Source organism: Onychostruthus taczanowskii, unplaced genomic scaffold (genome assembly GCF_017590055.1).
Source record: "Onychostruthus taczanowskii isolate IOZ18803 unplaced genomic scaffold, ASM1759005v1 scaffold13, whole genome shotgun sequence".
NCBI lineage: Eukaryota > Metazoa > Chordata > Aves > Passeriformes > Passeridae > Onychostruthus > Onychostruthus taczanowskii.
This window is the reverse complement of record NW_024498462.1, coordinates 11765383-11785703: the sequence shown is the minus strand read 5'-3', so window position 1 is coordinate 11785703 and position 20321 is coordinate 11765383. Positions and strand designations below refer to the sequence as shown.

Here is a 20321-nt window from a genome sequence, read left to right as displayed (position 1 = left end):
CCGGGATGCTCAGACAGCCGCTGGCTGAGGGCAGCCCGTGCTCAGCGGTGCGGGGATGCAGGGTCAGACCCTGCTCCTTGCCCTGGTGCTGCTGCTCCAGGCACAGCCTCCTGCAGGCGGGGAGGGTTCATAACCCGGGTTCATAACCTCCCTGGAAAGAATACCAAAGTTCATTTGAGCAGCAGGCAGCTGTGGGTTTACACTCCCCCGACACGCGCTGTGAAGAGAACAACAGCAAAGGGCTTCACTGAGCAGCGCGGGGCTTTGCTTTTCTCCCATCCCGCAGGGTGATGTTTCGCCACGCTGCTGTCCCGGGAGCGCGGTCGGCGCGGAGCCCGTTCCGGGCCGGTGCCGGTGCCGGGGCGGGGTCGGCCCGGGGCTCCCCGCCCGCAGGTGCGGCCCGCCCAAGGCGCGGCCCGCGCAGGTAAAGCCGGAGCGGCCCCGCCGCCGCTGCCGCAGTCCCGCCGCGATGTTCGGGGCGCAGCAGCAGCTGCAGCCGCCCGCGCTGCCCCCGCACCTCCAGCAGCAGCAGCACTACTACCGGCGGCAGCAGCACTACAGCACCCTGCCCGCCCGCCGGCCCTGCCCCGAGCCGCCGCCCTGCCCCGAGCCCCCGCCGTGCCCGGAGCCGCCGCGGCCGCTGCCCTGCGTGGACCCCGCTCCGCACCAGCAGCAGGACGGCGCCGTGGCCTACGACCGGGTGCGCACCTACGGGCCGGGCTGCCGCCGGGTCAGCACCTCCTGCTCCTCCCGGGCCGCATCGCCGCTGGACTGCGGGCACGGCTGCGACCCGCCACAGGTACGGCGCACACGGCCCGGCCTCGGCCCGGCCCCTCGGGGGCTGCTCCCGCACGGCATGAGCGGCCGTCGAAGCCGGAGCCCGACGCCGGAGGCTCTGAGGGTCGGGCCGGGCTCCCCCGGGGGTGGGACGGGTCCAGCCCCGGCCCCTCCGCTCCCCCCGCGCGTTTCTCCTGTGGAAACACCGCTGTGGGCGCTCCCCGCGGTCCCCAGCCTCAGCGGGCTGTCCCCGGGCAGGGATGCGGTCCCTGTCCCCGGGCAGGGATGCGGTGCCACCTTTCCCGGCCTTTGGCCGCAGAAGGCGGCTTTGGCCGGCTCTGGCACGGCCCGGCCCCGGTGCCCCGCAGGCGCTGCTCCCTTCCCACGCCGCGATGCCCCCGCGGGGCTCTGCTGAGTTCGGGCTGCTCATGTAAATGGAGCTCGAAGCCTGTGTGCTTGTTAGTTCTCTTTGAATCGATGCTGCTTAATAAGGTCCGCGAGTGAGGTGTTGGAGTCGGGCTTGGAAAGCCCTCGCAATGCAGTTCAGCAGGTTTGTTGTGTGTGTATCCAAGGCATGGCTTGAAAGTATCGGTGGAATTTAACACATGCAAATGGTGTATTAAAACTAGAAACCAATAGCTAAAGAACAGATTTGACTGCAAAACCAGAAAGGAGATCAAAATTTATTCTCAAACCATTTTTTTTCTTCATACAGCAAAATGCCATTAACATCAATAGGATTGCTCTGCTGTACTCAAATGGCAATGTACATTTGTTTCGAGATGAACTCTTTCTGAATTTTCTTTCCCGTGTTATATTTACCTGTCAAAAAGAATCTGGATTAAGACCAATACAAGATCTGCATTCCTTTCAAAGCAGTATTTGCATAGTTTGAGGGCTGCCTTGCTCTCCAGGATGGTTTATGTAAATCCTGGGAAGTGATTGAGCAGCTGTGCTAATAGAAGGACAAGAGGAAACAGCCTCAAGTTGTGCTAGCAGAGGTTTAGGTTGGATATTAGGAAAAAATTCTTCATGGAATGGATGGTTAAGCATTGGAACATACTGCCCAGGGAATTGGTGGGCTCACCATCCCTGGAAGTGTTCATAAATGTGTGGCTGTGGCACTTGAGGACATGGTTAAGCGGTGGCCTTGGCCGTGCTGGGGAATGGTTGGACTCGATGATCTTGGTGAGTTTTTCCAGGCTGAGCGAGTCATAATCATCATAAGGGCAGTGTAGGAGTTGGTAATGGCAGAGCCATTCCCTCTGTGTCCAGGTTGTTAATGCTCTTTTGCAAGATGTAGGGCAGGAGTGTAAACACAGGTCTCTCACCTCCCAGATAAGTGATCTGCTCAGCTAGGCTGGATGATAGTCTGAATTGCAGTTAATTAATTAAATATTCATTGGCATAAACATTGCAGTCCCAAGCTTCCTCTGCCTAGATAAGTACGTGAACAAGGATTACAGACTCAAATGCTGTCGCTGCTCTATGGAGGATGTTTAATTTTCAGCATCTGTTGTAGTCACTGAATCCATTACGTCCTGCTGATGAAAACTAATTTCTTGCTGAAGTGTTTTGCTGGACGAGACTTTAAAGACAAGAGGGTGTAGCTCAGTCAGGCTTTGTGTGGGTTGCAGTTTCAGTGGTGGAGAAGGAAGGTGCCTAATACAGATTATTAGGAAGTTATTAAAGCAGAAAACAGTAACAAACAGGGAAGTCAGCTGGGAGGAGGCAGAAGTGGCACACTTGGTGCTGAATGGGAGTTGCCTCAGAGAAGCCCTGGGAGGGTGTAGGACATTCCCAAAGAGTGGATCAGTTGCCCTTTGAGCCCATTGTGCAGGGCCAGGTAAAGTGAATAATGGACCGATACCAAGCTCCCATCTGTGTTTGTTGTCACAGGAGGATTTGGGGGTAGTGGCAGCCAGAGCTGCAGTTTCAGCTCTGTGTGCTGCTAAACCAAAGGGCTGTCTTTGAGCAATATTTAATTTGCTTCTGCAGAGTTTGCGTGGATTAACAATAACAGACGTACATCCCTGTTGACACAGTGCTGGTTTTCAGTCATGTGGCTGGGGTGTGCTCTTGTGTTTATGTACACTTTTAACAAGCTGGAGAGAGGGAGAATTTGAAATTGCTGTGTGCACAGAGCACATGTGCTGGTGCTTTTTGTGATTCAGGGTTTTTTTTTTTACTTTTGTGGTTTGTTTTGGAGTAATTCATAGCAAATTTTGCTCTGCTTGACCTAAATGAGAAGTGTTTGGAATAAATTCCCTTCCAGTGTGGCTTATGTGTATGAATCCCTTCTCCATGGTCATGGAAAGATAATTCGTGAAGTGGCACATATAAAATGTTTGCAGAGGGCGAAACCCTGACAGGCTTTGTAGGGGCTCTCTGTCCATCTGAGAAATTTTGGGAGTCAGGTGTTTGTGTGGCTGGGCTCGGTTCTGTGACGTGCAAAGCTCCCATGAAAATGGTGCAATATTAACCAGCTTTAGGGTTGGTCTGTGTTGTAACAGCCTCAGACACTGCCTGCCATTTCCCCATTTCACCTGCCAACTGGAACTCATAGATTAGGAGCAGATGACTGGATTGCTTGTCATTAGCAAGACAATGTGTTGTGGATAAAGGCCTTTGACATAGATTAAATTCTCACTTTCATCTCTGGGTTGGCTGAAGCCAAGGGTAGGTAGCCTGTTGAAATTTTAAAAATCCCAGGACACTGGATTGCTTCTACATAAAAATGGCACACTAAGGATAAATCTATCAAGTGCTTATTCTAAAATTAAAAAAAAATCTTATTTAGAAATCTTAAAGACTAGCAAAAATATTCATGCAAGTTTTAGTGTTACCTTTTAAAATTCTGCTTTTAAGCCCCATGGCAGGGAGTTGGAACAGGAAGAACTTCAAAGTCCCTTCCATTTTGTGATTGTGTAAAACAGACATAGACTGACTGCTCAGGCTGTCATGAATTCCAAACCCACAACAGCACTGGGCTTTCCCTTTGGAATCCCACCTTCCCCTTCCTTTTCCCAGACAGAAAATGCTGCATCTTCAGACACTGCATCTTCTGTCTGCTTGGAGAGAGCAGCCTGAGCTGTGCCCCTTGGGAATGCTGGAAAACAGAAACAGCCCAAGATCCCTTTCCATGTTCCCACTGCTGGGGGACAGCTCCAGAGGTCCTGGAGGTGGCAGCTCCTTGTGCAGAGCCCCGAGCTGTGTGTGGGCAGTGCAGGCTGGCACAGACACAGTGTTCTGCCTCTTGGTCCCCTCCCAGCCTGTGCCAGTCCAGCCTGCTTGGCTGGAATGGGAGAAAGGGCAGGCAAATCCGTGTTTGTAAAGCAGCTCTTTGAAAATGAAAGAGTTTGGGTATCTCAAAAATAAGCATAATTTTATCCAGGCAAAACATTCTTAGGTTCTGTATAATATTGCATATACAATGAGGATATTTAAAAAGTCTGTTTCAACTTAAAATGCTCCAGACTCCTCTGCTGTGGGTTTATTCTCTGAGACACCCTGGATGCGTTATCCTCTCTAGACTTTGAGCTAGCCCTGGCACGTTTGTCCATCCTTTCAGTGGATTCCAGGGCTGTTGTTCAGTGTCACACAATGGCCATGTGTTGTCCCTGTCCTGGGACGGAGCAGTCCCTGCTGTCCCACGGCTCTCTGGTGTCACAGCTCCGTGTGCTCCTCACAGACCAGGCTCAGGCTGTGCCTGCTCTGAGTTTGGGCTGAAGGAAGGACCAGTGGTCATTCCTGTGCTGAGTATTTCACTTTTTATTCCAGTTCTGCAGGTGTTGGTGGTGCAGGATGGGCTGCATGTTCCTCCTCTCTGTGCTGTCTCTTCTCTGTGTTGTGTCCCCAAAGTCCTGCTGGCACATGGGGTGGCAGCTGCACTGAGCAGCTCCCCAAGTTTCTGCAGCAGTTTTAATTTTGAAATTTCTTTATTACTCTGACTGCTGCAAAAACAGTTTATTTTCTACTTTTGTTCCTCTTTCCTGGTGCTGTTATGATTCACTCTTGGGAGGTTTGGAAAACTGCTCCAGGCTTCCTAAACTTATGCAACAGTTGATTGGAAATCTGACCTACTTCAGAACTGCTCTCGCCTGGCTGAGAATGTGGCTGAGACTGAGCTGCAGCAACATAAACTTCCCCCTGGCTTTGGGAAAGAAATTATTCATTATGAAAATTGGAGGTCTGTGCTGTGAGGGAGGATAAACACTATGCTGCAAACTGACAAATTGCCTAGTCCTTAGATTGGGTTCAGTGGGAGCTCTGCTTGTTTGGGTAAAGGCCTGGGTGTGAGGGGTTGAAGCAAGGTGTGATTTGTTAGAACTGGTGGAGGACAGTGTCTGCAATTGCTTCCAGACAGTACTGGGGCAAACCTGAAGAAATCTATTTGAAAACAAAGCTGCTGCCAGGGACAGATTCTTGTAATTTAAAGAGGCACATCTCATTTTTCATTCAGGAATGTGCAGATGCTCCATGTGGGTATCGTTCCCAGAGGTGGCAGATGTGGAGCTGTGTGCACTGGATGTGACCCAATGGGTTGTTGGGCAGCTCCTCTACCTGTTCACTTCTGAGTTTAAGCAAAATCCAAAATTCATGCCTTGTTGAAGCAAAAAGAGTATTATGCATCTCCATCTGCACCAGCTGAGCTTGATGTGTAACATGAAAAAGCCAAAAATCAAAGAGATGGACTGGAACAGGGACATGGGATCCAGGAAGGCTCATCCAGCTTTGATTTGTAGCCTGTTCTGCTGCACTTACAGAAAATATGGACTAATTCCCTCAGACCTGCAAAGAGGGGATTGAGAAAAGCCCAGCTCTTAAAATGCCGTGAAGGATTGTGTCGTGCTGTGCTGCACATGGGCCAGTTCCTTTGGGGTGTGAAGGCCCTGGGTTTGAAACATCTCCAGATGATTGTGGCCAGGGGATCCCAGAGTATTTACAGCCAATGTCCATAATCAGACTCCTCTGCCAGGAAAGGTGTTGGAGGTTGAGCTGCAGTCATCTCTGAACCTTTTTTCCTCCCTACAGGGCACCATCCGCAGGATCATTATCGAGAACCCGGATCAGGTAGGGAAACTGCTGGACTTCCCTCAGCTCCTCCAGGGGGGATGATAAACACTCAGAGCACTCAGCTCACACCTCTGAGGGAATTATCCGGGATTGAAAACACTGCAGAATGGCCAGTCAGGCTCCCAGCTCTCAGCAGTTAAGTCTTTATTAATATTGATTAATTACTGTTTCTACTGTATTTATTTCACATAGTCCCTATGCAAGCACAGCCACTCTGTTTCCAAATGGACACACACTCACATGTTCACATCCTAAAGGACAGCTCACATACCTTTCAATTATTTATTTTTAGTCAAAATTGCACTAATCCTGAGTTTGCTGTTTGACAAGATTTATGGATGTTTTTATTTACATGTTTTACAGGAGCCATTATCCCCTTTTCTTCGAGGGGCCAGTTTCTCTCCTGGAAATAATGTCATCTATGAAAAAACAATAAGAAAATATGAGCTATTAAATCCCCTCCAAGTAAGTTGTGTGTTTATATTATCTGTTGCAAGAAGAACATTGAGTTGGTAGCAGGAAATTGATGTTTCTGGGTTGATTTGGTTCTGGGTTTTTCTTTTTTTGGTTAGGAGTAGCTGCCAACCTGAGAACTGCCTTGTTGTGATCTAGGATGTATTCTCAAAGGAAATGAAGCAATATTTAAGGAGAGCAGAAAGTGGAATGTTGGCCATATTTTTCCTAAGAATTTATTATTAATTAACAATGAAAACTGCTGTTGTATCTCTAATATTGTCAGTCTATATCTGAGTAGTGGCTGTGAATTAGTTTCTTGTAATAGCTTCATAACAGAACAACCAAGATACATTTTTAGAAAAAAAAAATTAAAACCACAATTTTTTATTTTACTAACTCTTGGAAAAATATGTTTGGCAAATCTGTCTGAAATTTCATCTCACAATTGGTGTTTTGTCAATAGAAAAAATACTGCTCCCTTTCACTGCTCTGAAACATTTCCAGCAGGAAAAAACATTTGAAATTTAGCATTTCTCAGAGTGATTGACCTGAGGTTTTTTTTTATTTTGTTTTTTAAAATGGGACTTTTCATGCCTCTGGATTTTTGATAGCTGAATTCTCTGTGATAACCAGTCTCTGAGGTGGAAAAGGAAAAAACTCGTAATTATAAACAACAGCTTTTTTCTTGCTGCAGATGATGTCCAAAGGAAAGAATAAAAAATTGCTGAGTTTAGCCCTGGAAACCGTAGTTTTACTTCTGGTTTTTGTTACCTGATCTATGTTTAGATTTAGGTCAAATCAGGAGCATAGTAAAGGAAATTTCTGTGTGTAGTGTGGCATCCAGCTTGGGAAAAGTTTCACCCGTGCGTCTCACTGGCAGCTACTAAAACTGGGAGGGAAAATGGTGAATTACAACCCTGTTAGGTATAAAAAAAGCCATTTAATTTGGATCATTAAATCATCCAAAGCCACCACCAGCACAGCCAGGCACGGACACGTTTCATTCACTACTGAGGTTGATGTCCCTGCAGTGCCCAGCGCTGACAGGTCCCTTCTGCCCCAGCAGGGGCATTTCCCACCCGTGCAGGGTACCCAGCATTAACCCTTTCTGCCCCAGCAGGGGCATTTCCCACCCTGCAGTACCCAGCATTAACCCTTTCTGCCCCAGCAGGGGCATTTCCCACCCTGCAGTACCCAGCATTAACCCTTTCTGCCCCAGCAGAGCCATTTCCCACCCGTGCAGCCCAGCACTGACGGCTCCTTTCTGTGCCAGGAGCGGCAGTTCCCGGTGTGCCCGGCGGAGCCGTGCCCGCCGCTCGTGGTCACCCAGCAGTGCCAGCAGACACAGACGGGCAGTCCCTGCGAGCTGTGCCCGGGCCCGGGGAGTGACGAGTGCCGGGGACACCCCGTGAGGAGGGGCACGGCCCCCCCCGAGCTGGTGAGCGCTCCGCGGTTCGTTCTCAGGCAGGGACAGACCCCGGGAGCGAGCGCTTTTGTGGCTCTGCAGTCCCCACAGGTTTGTGCGGGACCCTTGTCACTGAGCAGGGTCTGTGTGTCTGTCTGGGACTGTCCAAGGCTTTATCAGGTGGTGTTGGTGGGGGGGGAAGCTGTTTGAGAGTTGTATTTCCCATTGTCACAGACCTGTGCACTGACTGAGATGAGCCCGTGGTGTTTAGCTGGGCTCAGTCTCACGGGGCTGTTTGGTTTTGCTTTTCTTTACCCATCAATTCGGGTTTCACCTGTCAGTCTGTACACAAAGACTGAGGAATGCACAGCCTCTGCTTTGGGAGGAAACACACATTGCTTTATAACCTTGGCAAATATCAGCTCGGGGTTCCTTTCTTCCTATGCTGATCAGCTAGGGCTTCAAATGTATTTCAATTTGATGCAAAAGTTGTTGACACAAATTCAGTGGAAGCGCTAAAGGAGCTTCCTGGTGTACCTGCAGCCTGTTAGTGCAGCTGGGGAGGGAGTGCAGCAGGTCCCTCCTGTGCACCCAGTCGGTGTTTGGGTGACAAACACCCTGGGGACCTCGGTGTCAGACCTGTGCAGAACCTTCCAGAGCTGGACACTCCCATCAGCCAGCTCAGGACACTCAGCTTGGGCTGAGGACTCTGCTGTGGAAGCAGAGTTCTTGTTGTTCTAAAGGAAGTCATTCCTCTCTGTACGGTTTATTGAAAACCAGCAGATGTGGAAAACTCACTACCAAGAAAAGTGTAATTAAACTGAAAATTGCTAAGAGCAACCAGACCCAAATCCTACCTGCAGCATTTTCATGTTCAGCTTTCATCCCAAAGAAGGGACCCTGTCCTGATGCCCTGCCTGTCTCCTGCAGGTGAGCTGCCCCCAGGACAGCCCCGAGCAGCTGGACTGCCGCTTCTTTGGGGAGCTGCTGGCCGAGCTGCACCGCAAGAGCAATGACCTGTACAGCTGCTTGCTGCAGCACGTGGAGAAGATTGGGACAAGGTATTGCCACTGGATCTGTTACTGCCATGCCCCAGACATCCAGCACTGCACAGCTGGCAGGGACAGTGTTGTTTGTGGATTGGTTGTGCTCCTTGTTTCTTCCTGGCAGCCAGAATTGACCCGGGTGTTTTACAACAATTCATCTGATTTGCAAGTAACTGAGGACATAGAAATGCTGTAAGCCAAGGAAATTTATTGAATGTCATGCTTAAGAATTCTATCTCCTACATGTGTTTGTACATTGAGCAAACAAGAACTTACAGCAAACTGACATATATTTCATGACACAATTCTATTGCTGTGTCCTGAGGAAACAACCCAAATGTTCCTCTGTCCTGTCGTGGTGTTGTGTCATGGATTAAAGGACAGCCACCACCAGGCATAAAGCTCATTCTCTACATCCAAATGAACATAAAGCACATTTTCTGCAGAGCCCTGCAGACCATCTGTGGCAAGGAATGAGAGTCACAGCAGGCAGTGCCCTGCACAGCCCTTCCCCATTCCCTCCATCACACTCATTCTTCCCCCTCACTCCCGATCTTGTCTGGTGCCTTCCAAGATCACTGAATAAGGAAAGTGGTCCTGTAGCAGGGGAGAAAGGGAATTTAACTATCACAGAAACCCTGAGAATGCCAAGTCAACATTTGGGGCAGGGCTGGGAATTGCAGCAGAGCTGTGGGCAAACCATTACCCAGGCAATTAAGGGAGTAATTGGGTTAACTGCCCATAATTGGGATAACTGCCCAAAGGACTGGGGATAGTCAGCCTGTGTTTGCAGTGCTGCTGGAGGACTCCAGTCTCCCCAGGAGTTCCTCCACAGAGGGAAGGTAATGACCTTCAGCTGAGAAAGACCCTTGCTCTGTATTGTCCAGAAAATCTTTTAGTGGTGTGGTAAATGTGTCTGAATCCTGGAAGTTCTCAAACAGCTTTTTGTGTTTTACAGGAACCACGACATTGAATTCACGTGCCAGGTAAGGCCCAGGCTGTCCCCTGCCACCACTGGGGGAGGGCTCAAGCAAATAAAGTCAAAGCAGTTGAAGTGAAGGAGGCTGGTCTTGGTTAGTTAATGCTTCCTGCTTGATAAAAACATTCAGTCCCCGAAAACCACTGCCAGGCAGGTATTTGCAAATGTGGTAACACTGAAAGGAAACTTCAAGAATTTGCATTATTCCAGTATGAGAGTCAAATTTTGGAAGTCTCTCCTGCTGTTCCAGTAATGGTTTCACTGGAAAATGACTTGCATAGGTACCTCTATTTTTACAGTGTGTTTTTTGTAAAGGGTCTTTCACTCCCTGGCCAGTGAAGCTGCTGCTGAGCAGCAGGTGCTGCACCTTTGAAGGCATTCAGTGTGAATGGGGCAGAAATACCTGTCCAGGGTTCACCTGCAGGAAGCAAATGCCACTGAATCCTGGCAGCATCTCCTGCTGGTCATCTGGGGTTTACTGGCAGCCCATTCAGAAACATGAGGTTTTGCTCCCCATAAACTGCTGGGAGTTGTTGTAGCATCAGCTGTTGCTTCCTGAGAGAGGATTGGTTTGAATACTGCTTTTAAATGTTGAATTTAAGCATTTGAATATATGCTTCATGTATCATTTTATCTCACTTTGTACATGCCCCACATATAAAAGACTTTGGAAGTTTTCTGGATAGACTTTGATCTATTTTTGTTCTTATTTGCCTTGAACTAAGGATGTTTTTCATAGCAGAGCTGTGTAATTAATGAAGAAACCACATTACTAATCTACCAGGCAAAATTCTTAATCAAGATGTCTCCTCTTTCTTCCCTTCTTTGCTTAGACTGAAGATATTGAAGAATTAATTCCCAAAGGACTGTCTGAGGCAACAAAGCAGCAGATTCGTTATCTCCTCCAGGTATGGAGCTTGGCAGCCTGTAGGAGCTGGGAGCAGTAGGAGCTGGCTCACACACAGGAGGGACTTGGTACATAACACCCTTCACTCTGTGTTCCCTCATCCCGTTGCTTCTAGAGTGAGGGGGTGGAATGGTGGCTTTAAAGGAAGTGTCACACGGACCCACAGTCCACTTGTGTGTTTTAAACTGAGCTCTGCTGGGGCTTTCCTGCAGTTTCACTGGAAACTGTCCTGGCTTTTGACCACTGACAGGAGAACAGAGACCTTTCATCTTTCTGTGTTGTGTTTAAGGCTTTAAAAGCCAAACACAAACAGGAGGTGCTAAAAACTCAGAAGCAGAGCCTGAATCCCACCTGCTCCCAGCCCAGCCCCATGGCTGGGCATGGAGCAGGGAGGGAGCTGAAGAACCAGCCCAGGACAAAACTCTTTACACCTGAACCACAACAGGAATGGTTCTGTTTGCTGTTGGATGCCAAAAGCACAGCTTAGCACCCAGAGCTGCCTTTGCCAGGCAGGTGTGTCAGAGCAGGATCCAGGGCAGCCTCAGCAGGAGAGTCCTGATCTGGGCTCCTTCCCTCAGGTAGGGGGAGGGAGATCCTGCCTGGGAGCTGCACCTTGGAATCACTTCCTGGTAAAAAAAACATCCATTGAAATGAGGTTGAGAAGGAGCAGCCTGGTCTGAGTTCACAGCTGCCCTGCTCTGACATCCCCATCACTTCCAACTGGAATTATTCTGTGCTTCTCTTACAAGGAAGACGGACCCAGATATTCCATGGCCTCACAGTGGCACACTGTCCTGGGAGGCTGGTTCAGCTCCAGGTGAAGAGTTGGAACAGGCATTTCCTGTTGTCTCTGTGTCCAGCTGGTTTTACATCCTCACAGCTGTGATTATAAAATGCAGCCAAAATGGCTTTTGGTGACCCAGGTGTTGTCAGGATCCACCCGGGACAGAGCTGGGAGGGAAGGGTTTGCACAGCCCAGGATCCCGAGCTGGGAATGCCAGAGGCTTCTTCCTTGTCTAAGGACACAGAGAATTCCACTGGAGAAGCACAAGGCACCTCTGGGATTGAGCAACCTCTAGCACTAAGCAATTGCTGAGTGGGGTTTTACTTATATTTTTATAGTCTAAATTTCACCCTTTGACTCAATTCCTTCTTTCAAACTACTCTGTAGTGTATTACACAATAAAACCAATAATACCATAAGACAAAAGTAAAATTCCACTTTAATCACAAAACAAACAAAAAGGTGAGTTGTGCTAGGAGTGAAGTCTCAGTCACACCACGGCACCAGTGGGGATAAAAAACTGGGCAAGGGCCAATTTTCTTACGGATAGAGAGCATGAGAGCTCAAAGTTTCACTTTGGTCTGGACAGAAAAGGACCCACAGCTTTTGTACAGAATATTCAGCCCTTTCAAGGAGTGTTACAACTTGAGGAGTTATTTGTGTGTCCTTTCAAAGTCTGTTATTTTTCTTGTAAATACTATAAGTGTATCATGAAATGCAACAATTAATATTTTCACCTGAATCAATACACAGCTATTAAAGGCATTAAGATTAGCATTCCAAAGGAGAACAGTGGGCTGTGGTCACTTATGGTTTTCTCTTTCATCCAGATGACTCCTTTCATCTTTGGGATCTTTTTCCTTTTAAAGGGAGGAGTTGGCTGTATGAGCTTTTTTAATTTAAATTTTTAAAAATGTTAATTAAAGTCCCTCATCCTTGAGCCCAGAGCTTTGCCAGATCTCAAACATGACTCATTCCTCTGTGCCTTTTAAGGCAGGGCAGTAATTTTTAAAAATCAGTGTAAGCACAAAGCTTTTAAAGCTCTGATAATAATTGTACAATATTAACACATTTGTTTTTCCCTTTATTGGTGTACAAAGGCAGTTCCTTACCCTGTTGCTCCTTCATTTTAACAACGTTGTCCTGTGTTACAAGGCAGAAACTGAACATTGGCATTTGCAGAACAAAGTGGAAGGAAAATATTTCCTGTAGAAACTGTGGGCACTTCAAAGGACGTGCAATGGTTTTAGAAGTTACTGTCAGCTGTAAAGCAGTTTCTGTTCTACCTCTTGTCAGGCACATTGTAAACAAAGCTGCCTAATTAAACCCAATTATCCTTTTCATTTCTCCCCTCCCAGATGAGAGTGACGTCGGACAAATCCCTGAGACTTGTGCTTTCCACGTTCAAGAACCTGCGGGAGGAGCTCTGCCATTTGCAGGATGACCTGGGGGTGAGTCCTGCTCCTCCTCCAGCTGCTCCCAGCTGGAGCAGGAGCCCAGGGCTGGCATTCCAGGCTGTGGCTGTGCTGGTGGCAGTGGCTGCTCTGTCAGTGCCTCAGGGGCTGGATGGACAGGGGTGCCTTTGGCAGCTCCACAGGTTCTCAGGGCTGGATGGACAGGGGTGCCTTTGGCAGCTCCACAGGTTCTCTGGGCTGGATGGACAGGGGTGCCTTTGGCAGCTCCACAGGTTCTCTGGGCTGGATGGACAGGGGTGCCTTTGGCAGCTCCACAGGTTCTCTGGGCTGGATGGACAGGGGTGCCTTTGGCAGCTCCACAGGTTCTCTGGCCTTCAGCCATCCCAGCCCTGTGGATGCAGGCAGCAGACAATTGCTGTTGTTTCCATCCCAGCCCAAGTGCTCAGCACCGCTGAGAATGTCACAGCATTGTCCTGGAAAATGCGAAGTTGAGGGAGAAGAATTTGAACTTAAACACAGACCAAGGAGTCAGTGCAGTGGACTTAGTTTTGGGGTGATTTTTGGTTGTTTGGGGCTTTTTGTTGGCTTCTATTTAAATTGTTTCTGGGGCAGACTGGAAGGGCAGTGTCCAGGATCCCAGTGCTCACCACCCAGCACAAAGCCATGGGCACTACAGTGTGTGCTATGTACCTAAACCCCAGACTTTCAAGAAAGTTGAGCATTCTCTCAGTTCTAAAACATCCCTTTATTAATGACTGTGTTGCACTTTATGGGAAGAAATTTTACTGAAAAATTTTACTGAAAAATTGCAGCTTTTGACTGTAAACTTTTGACTTATGTCCTGCAGAAGCTGGAAACTGACAATGTCTTGCTGAAGAAGGATTTGGCTTTTAAGGATTCCCAAGTGAAAGAATATGAAACAATGCTGGCTTCTCTGAGGGAGAACAATCGTCAGCAGCAGGTAAATCAAGAAACATTTCCAGTGTCATTCCAGGCAGCCAACATGGGGGCAATTTGCTGACTTCTGGGTACTCTGAGTAACTGCTGCCTGCTGTGTGTGTGATGCTGTTCCTCCCCTGAGGAATTCCAGGTGCTCATTCCCCCTGTGCTTTCCAGCAAGGGCTCAGGGACAGCACTGCCAAATGCCGCTCCCTGGAGGAACAGCTCCTGTCCCTGCGGCTCAGCGAGGGTGACAAGGACTGCCAGCTGAAGGAGCTGGAGTACAGCAAGAGGGCCCTGGAGCAGGAGATCCAGAGCCTCAAGCTGCAGGTGAGGGCTCACCTGGCTGGGTGCAGTGGCTGAGTCCCAGACTCAGAGGGATCAGTGCAGGAAAACTAACGATGAAAACTCTCTTTGTAAAATAAAATTGGGTTCTTTGCTGCAGAGCTGCTCCAGCCCCACCCTGCAGACCACGACAGACGAGCTCTCCAGCCGCTACGTGGAGATGATCAACAACCTGAGGGAGGACAAGGACAGGGAGATCCGCAGCCTCAGGGTAAGGGGCTCTGCTGCCTGTGTGCACTACAGCAGCAGAGATCTTCCACAGGCACCTTTTGGGTGTCTTCTGGCTGTGCAGTTACTTTACTCATAGACACTGGTGATGGTAAAACCTTTATAGTAGAACATAAAACCGTGATTTAAAAAAAACCCTAACTGTTCTTTACATGAAGAAATCAGGATCAACCTGATTAGTGGGCTGTCCCAAAGGGATATTTTGTGTGTCCTGATAACCTAAGAAATTAGTCAAAATATCCTTGATAGGAAACAAAAATAAATCCCAGTCACAGCTGTAATTATGTCTCTCATGTCTCTCATGGAAATTGGTGGTAAAAGTTTCCAACTCTGGAAGCCAATTCAACTGGTTCAGTGTTGGTTTAGCTTGAGAATTCTAATATAATTAAATTACTACTGAGTAGAATTCAGTCCAATTAGCACTTCCTGAATTTACTGTGTGGCTCAACTCCCTCACCTGAAAATCCCTGGGCCTCACTGTTGATGGTGTTAATGAAATGCCACTCCTGGAGCCCTGGGTGGGTGCTGAGGGGCCCTGCCCAGAGCCCCCCACACCTGAGAGCTCCTGCCTTGTTCTGCAGTCCCAGCTGTGCCAGTTCCAGCAGGACATAACCAGGAGAGAGGGGAGCAACAGCGACTTGCAAATGAGGCTGCACGAACTGACATCGCTGCTGGAGGACAAAGAGGCTTTTATTAAACAACAGCAGGAGGTAAAATAACACAAGTTATTTCTCTTCTAAGGGTTTTTGTGTTTAAGCCTCAATGTACTGTGTAGGTGGCACCTTACCAGGAAGTCCTTTGTCCTCTCCTGGCTCAGGAAAGGGGGTTAGGATTTGTTCTAACTGAATGCTGTTTCTCTGACAGCTTTCTGGAAGGGCAGATTTTCAGACTGTTGAGACAAATTTCTGCAAATATTTTGTTGTGGCTTTAGTGAACTAATACTTCAAAAAACATTACTTCACATCACTGTTTGCTTTTTGGTTTTGTCAGGAGCTCTTCAGACTGAAGCATGAGAAGTTATCAGGCAGTCAGTCCCCTGGGGTGACAGCCATCATCACTAAAAAGTAACGTGTTATTCACCTTTTTTAAAAACACATAATTTGGGCTTTCCTTTGTTTAGGCTCTGTTAAGCAACCTGTTCAATTCTCCACAGGTACAGGAATCAGTATCCTATTCTGGGTCTCCTGTCTGATGACTACAAGGTCACATCACCTGTCAATAAATCACAAACGATTGTAATTGAGAGGACTGGAGAGATCTGGAAACATGTAAGTTTACCCGGATATGGACTGTTCCCTCTGTAATCCCTAAGTGTTCAGTTTAACTTCAAAGCAAGTATCACCCGAACTGAGAGCTCAGCGATGCCCTCGTGGTAATTTAACTGCAAAAAGCAAAGTGACTGACTGCAGCCAGGGAACTGTCCTGGCTTTTGGGACAGGCAGTAATTGGTGGGTGTGGTACAAATAAAACCTTTTGTTGTTTTCTCTGGCACGTAATTACTCTGAACAAAAGCATCAGCTTGCTCTAACACCGGCCCCGGGGTGTTGGTGTACTGGGCAGGTCGGCAGGGACTGTGTCCTGCTGTGCTCTCAGGTGAGCAGGGATTTGGGAGGGCTGTGCTCCTCTGCACGAGGAGCATTAATGACTCCAAGCCATTAGTAAAACATAAAAAGCACCACATCCCTGAAACTCACCGTGAGCCAGGGCAGTGACGAACCCAGGAATGCAGAAGAGTGGTGACGTTTTAAGGAGTGATTCAGAGTAAAAATAGAAAACAGGGCTGCAGAAGCTATTTCTGTTACAGGCAGGGCCCGTGGTGCCAAGTCTGGCTACAAGGTAAAGGCTGCAGAAATGGCAGGGTGGCCAAGCAGGGGTGGTGGCTGCAAGCACAAGGTCACAGCAGCACCTGGACACTGCCAGGGGACAGTTCTGTGACAGGTAACACACCTGGCACGTCCCTCAAGGGGACCTTGCCTGCAGCAGGATTAAAAAAGCAGAAGGCTCAGGGCACTGGCAAAGAGCAGAGTTTTATTACTGATCCCTAAACCTCACCCAGGTGCATTGCAACCTAGTGAAATGTCAAGCAATGAAACAGCAATAAAGAAAAGAAAACAAGTAGGTAATTAAATGAGATGCTTTATGGGAGATAGTTCTGTTTCATAACAAAAACAGGTTTGTGTATTCCTTCTAAAAAGCTGCTTGTTTCTTTTAGGAATGAGAGAAACCTCTGAGCCCTCAGAGCTGCTCCAAGGAGTTCACAAACCACTACAACTGCTTTACTTTCTGCTCTTCTGCATCCAAGAAAAGGTTCAGTCTTATAGTGAGCTCAGCTGGGAAAACATTAAGGACTCACTTTTCCCTCGGAAGAGTGGGATGCTATCCCTGTGGACTTCAGCTGGTCTTGACTAGCTCCTGTTCTCCAGCCAGTCCTGAGGCAATCTAGGAGACAAAAGGAAGACACCTGAGACCTTTTCCTCTTCGTCCTTCAGCCATGTTCTGTCTCTTCATGCTGAGAGTGGGAATGACCCCGAAGTCAGCCCCACCCCTCCCACAGCTGCTTTCAGTGCAGAGTCACGGGCTGCATGGGAACTTCAAAAATACCTCACTGGGAACTGCTCCTTACCTTACACCTGCCTCTGTCTGGGAAGCTCGGACACCAAGGACAAAACTTACACCAAACCCAGCTTCTGACCTGGCAAATGCCAGCAGGACCCAGTTCAGTGAAGGGCTGGGCCAAGGCTCATTCTAGAGAATGCTTCTGACCTCAGAGGTGATGTATTTTCAGCCCCAAACCAGCTGTATTTATTTGCTGTGCTTCAAATTTTCAAGAACTTGGTATATTTTTATATAGAAGAACTTTGTGTGAAAATAACTCATGGACTAAATTTCCTTATCAGACCAACCTGCCATTTACAATTTCCACTCTTTGAAGGACCACAGAAATTTTTTCAAACTGATTTGGTGTTCATGATTCAGTAGTTGTCTGAGCAGTACAGCACAGAGACTCACAGGGAAAGTTTGCAATGCTGCAATCCAAAGGTGCTCTTTTATTGTGGGGTTCTTGCTTTGCTTTCCTTCTGCAGCCATGTATTTCTGTTCCCAGATACTATAGACCCTAGGCAATGTTTAATGGGGAAAGAATGCTGGAGGCTACCTGTAACATGAAATAAACCCAAGTCTAACTCTCTGGATCATTGTCTGTCTGTCCTGGAACAGCTGTCTTGTATACAGCTGGAGGAGTTTAGGTGGTGTCTTGTTCTTCTCCATGAATCTTCACAAGTGAAGGATTGGGGCTGGCTCCCTTTTCTGGCTGCTGCTGCCAGAACTCCCTCAGGTGATGCTGGATGTCCAGCTGGCCTTGTGTTCTTCAGGACTGGGCAAAGAGCCATGAGTAAAACCTGTTCCTGCTGCTGCTCTTTGAGTGTGTCCAGGCTGAGATGGGCCTGCAGTTTCACCAGCCTGGTCCCCCCTTCAGCCTGGCTTTAATAGTGAAATACCCTCATTTGAACGAGGAGTGCCTTGCCCCTCTGCAGTCAGTAATTATTCTAAAACAGATGCTAAAGCAGCCCCATTTTCTGCAGAGCAGTGAATAAAAGGTACATCTACACTCAGAGCTAAGGTGCTCCTGCCATGGGACAGTGTCAGTGCAATAAATAATCTAAGTTACACTGTCAGCAAAAGACTTTTTACCTCTGGTGATCTTGAACACAAAAAGGACTAACAGTTTGTTCCATGCCATCAGTTACCTGTGCAGGGGTCTGGGTGCAGGTGCTCCTTGTGCTCCACCAGGGCCAGGGCGTTCCCACAGCTCAGACCAAGCTACAGAGAGCAGAAATGGGAGTTAGTAATGGCCACAGTTCCTGATGGCTCATCCCAGCCATGGATTTCCTGAGACCTGTGTTTCCTCCACTCCATGGCACAGCATAGGGAACTCCTTGAGGTGGGACAGGGCTCAGAGCAGGAGCTGCTGGGTGTGGTGAGACAATTGCATGGCAAAGGCCACCGTCAGGCAAATGCTCTTTTCAAATCCAGCTGCTCCCTCCCAGTGGAAACACCATCCTGGGACTGCAGGAAAACTGCAGCCTGCTCACAAAAAGCTCAGGTTGCTGCTCAGGCCAGCCAGCTTTCCCTCCTGGGGACAAGGACAGCTCCTCAAAGAATCTGAAGGTCACCAGACCCTGTAAATGCTGCAGAGCAGAGGCTTTGTAATTACACTTTGTACTGACAGAAAACACAAAGCAATGAATGGCTGTCAAAAAGCTGAATTAGACTAGTAGATAAAGCATATGGCCATTTATTTATAGGCTGTTTTTGTTTTCAAACCATATGCATTTAAAAATCAAATGTAGTATTTTTTACTATGAAGTACCTGTTACTGTGGGCTCAGCTGTCCCTTCTTTGCTGTGGAACTGGAACTGATTTACCTAATGTGGTTTCTGCTGAAGTTTACAGAAAAACATTTTCTCATTTACTTAGCTCTGTAAATCCTGGTTAGAAACATATTACTTTAGCTCATTTCCCACCTCAATTTCAACTAGGTTCACCAAGACTTCTACATTTTTTCTAGGAACAAATTAGAAGTCAGACACTATTTACTTTATATAATTACAACAATATACATTCTGCCTTGTCTTTACCTGCCAGAATGCAGAATCTTGTTTTGCACTGAAAAGGAAAAAACTGTCTTTGTTTTGACTGACCTTTCTGCAGAATTGAAGTTTCTCTGCCTCAGCTGTAAAATAAAAGCCAGAGCCCTGGCTGGGAAGTCCCTGACAGCTCCAGCAGCCACCAGCCCACACCCAGTACCTCACCTTTACCTCCAGCGTTCTGCTGCAGCTCTTCCTCATTTTCTCTCTAATTTATTGCCTTTAATTGTGGGCAGTTGAAACCTGAGGAAAGAAAAACATAGCTGATGATCAGGATGTGAATCACTTTTAACTGCACCTGTCAGCACAATAAAAAGCTGCACCAAACAGATCTGACATTTCAGAGCATGCCCTGCACACCTTTGGGAGGCTCTGCTTGCTCAAGCACCCCTGACCTGTCACAGCTCTCAAATATTTACTGGGAGAGGGCACTGAGAAGGATTTGGGAACTGTCCCTCAAACTGCTGAGAGGACTCAGGTGCCATTTTATCCTTCCATTTCAGAAGATTTAAAACACTACTTCCTAGTAAAATCTTATTTCAAGAACAGCAACCAACCTCCTGCTTTGATACAGAACAATCAATTACCTGATTATTTGGTCTGTCTGTAGAGTGGAAAAATGAGCCAGCACAGCCATGGGCAGAGTCAGGGATCATCTTCAGGTGAAGAAACTCCTTCAGTCCATGCATCCAACATAACATTCAGGAACAAAGCACTGACATTGTCAGAAATCCACAGCCTTAAATCACTAAGATTTTTTCCCTTCTGACTGCTGGGCATGCAAGGAAAAGCAGCAACAAAACCCAGATGAATTAATTCCTGTCTGCTTAATTTCTGCTCTTTGTGCAAAACCTACGAGTTCAGTGGCTCAAAGCCCATTGGAAATCCTCGATGAAGGGTTAATTTAATTGCACATGCTCTTCTTCAGCTTTTTAATCTGTTACTGATGTTGCAATTCAAGTATTCTAAAAAGAGAGGGAATTTAGGATAGCAGCATTTTTAACATTTAATTGTGCAAGCTGTTATTACACAGGTAAAAAGACAAAAAACCTACCTTTATGTGAGAAGTTTTTTTGCTCTCTTAAAGGAAAAAAAAAAATTCAAAGGAACGTCAGTATCAGATTTGATAATTATTTTAGAAATAAGCAAAACAAACACAAATACATTACCTGTAAGTCTAAAGGGTTAAATCAAACCCAATGTTCTCTCCTCAACAGTCTGATAAAGAGACCTGCAGTAGCCTGTTTACTAGAAATGTGATTACATATTAATTAGTGAATAATGCAATTAAAAATATCAGGTGAATTATAGAGAAGGG

The 20321-nt window shown here is 47.5% G+C and overlaps 1 protein-coding gene and 1 long non-coding RNA gene across 2 annotated transcripts; one reads left to right on the top strand and one right to left on the bottom strand.

Annotated features, from left to right (window-relative positions):
* The first annotated feature begins 469 nt into the window (after window positions 1-469).
* POF1B (POF1B actin binding protein) lies at window positions 470-16712 on the top strand. Its single transcript, XM_041396394.1, has 15 exons — window positions 470-799; window positions 5812-5850; window positions 6217-6318; window positions 7583-7732; window positions 8645-8775; window positions 9719-9746; window positions 10573-10647; window positions 12789-12881; window positions 13693-13806; window positions 13962-14114; window positions 14230-14340; window positions 14939-15067; window positions 15348-15421; window positions 15511-15625; window positions 16570-16712. The coding sequence occupies exons 1-15, from the start codon at window positions 470-472 to the stop codon at window positions 16573-16575; spliced, it is 1650 nt and encodes a 549-aa protein (XP_041252328.1). The 3' UTR covers window positions 16576-16712.
* LOC121331715 lies at window positions 11771-19572 on the bottom strand. The gene is made up of 5 exons (XR_005952057.1): window positions 18253-19572; window positions 18104-18176; window positions 16711-16796; window positions 14127-15028; window positions 11771-13318 (listed from the first exon to the last, which is right to left on the bottom strand). It is a non-coding gene; the product is annotated as an uncharacterized LOC121331715 (long non-coding RNA).
* Window positions 19573-20321: the final 749 nt, after the last annotated feature.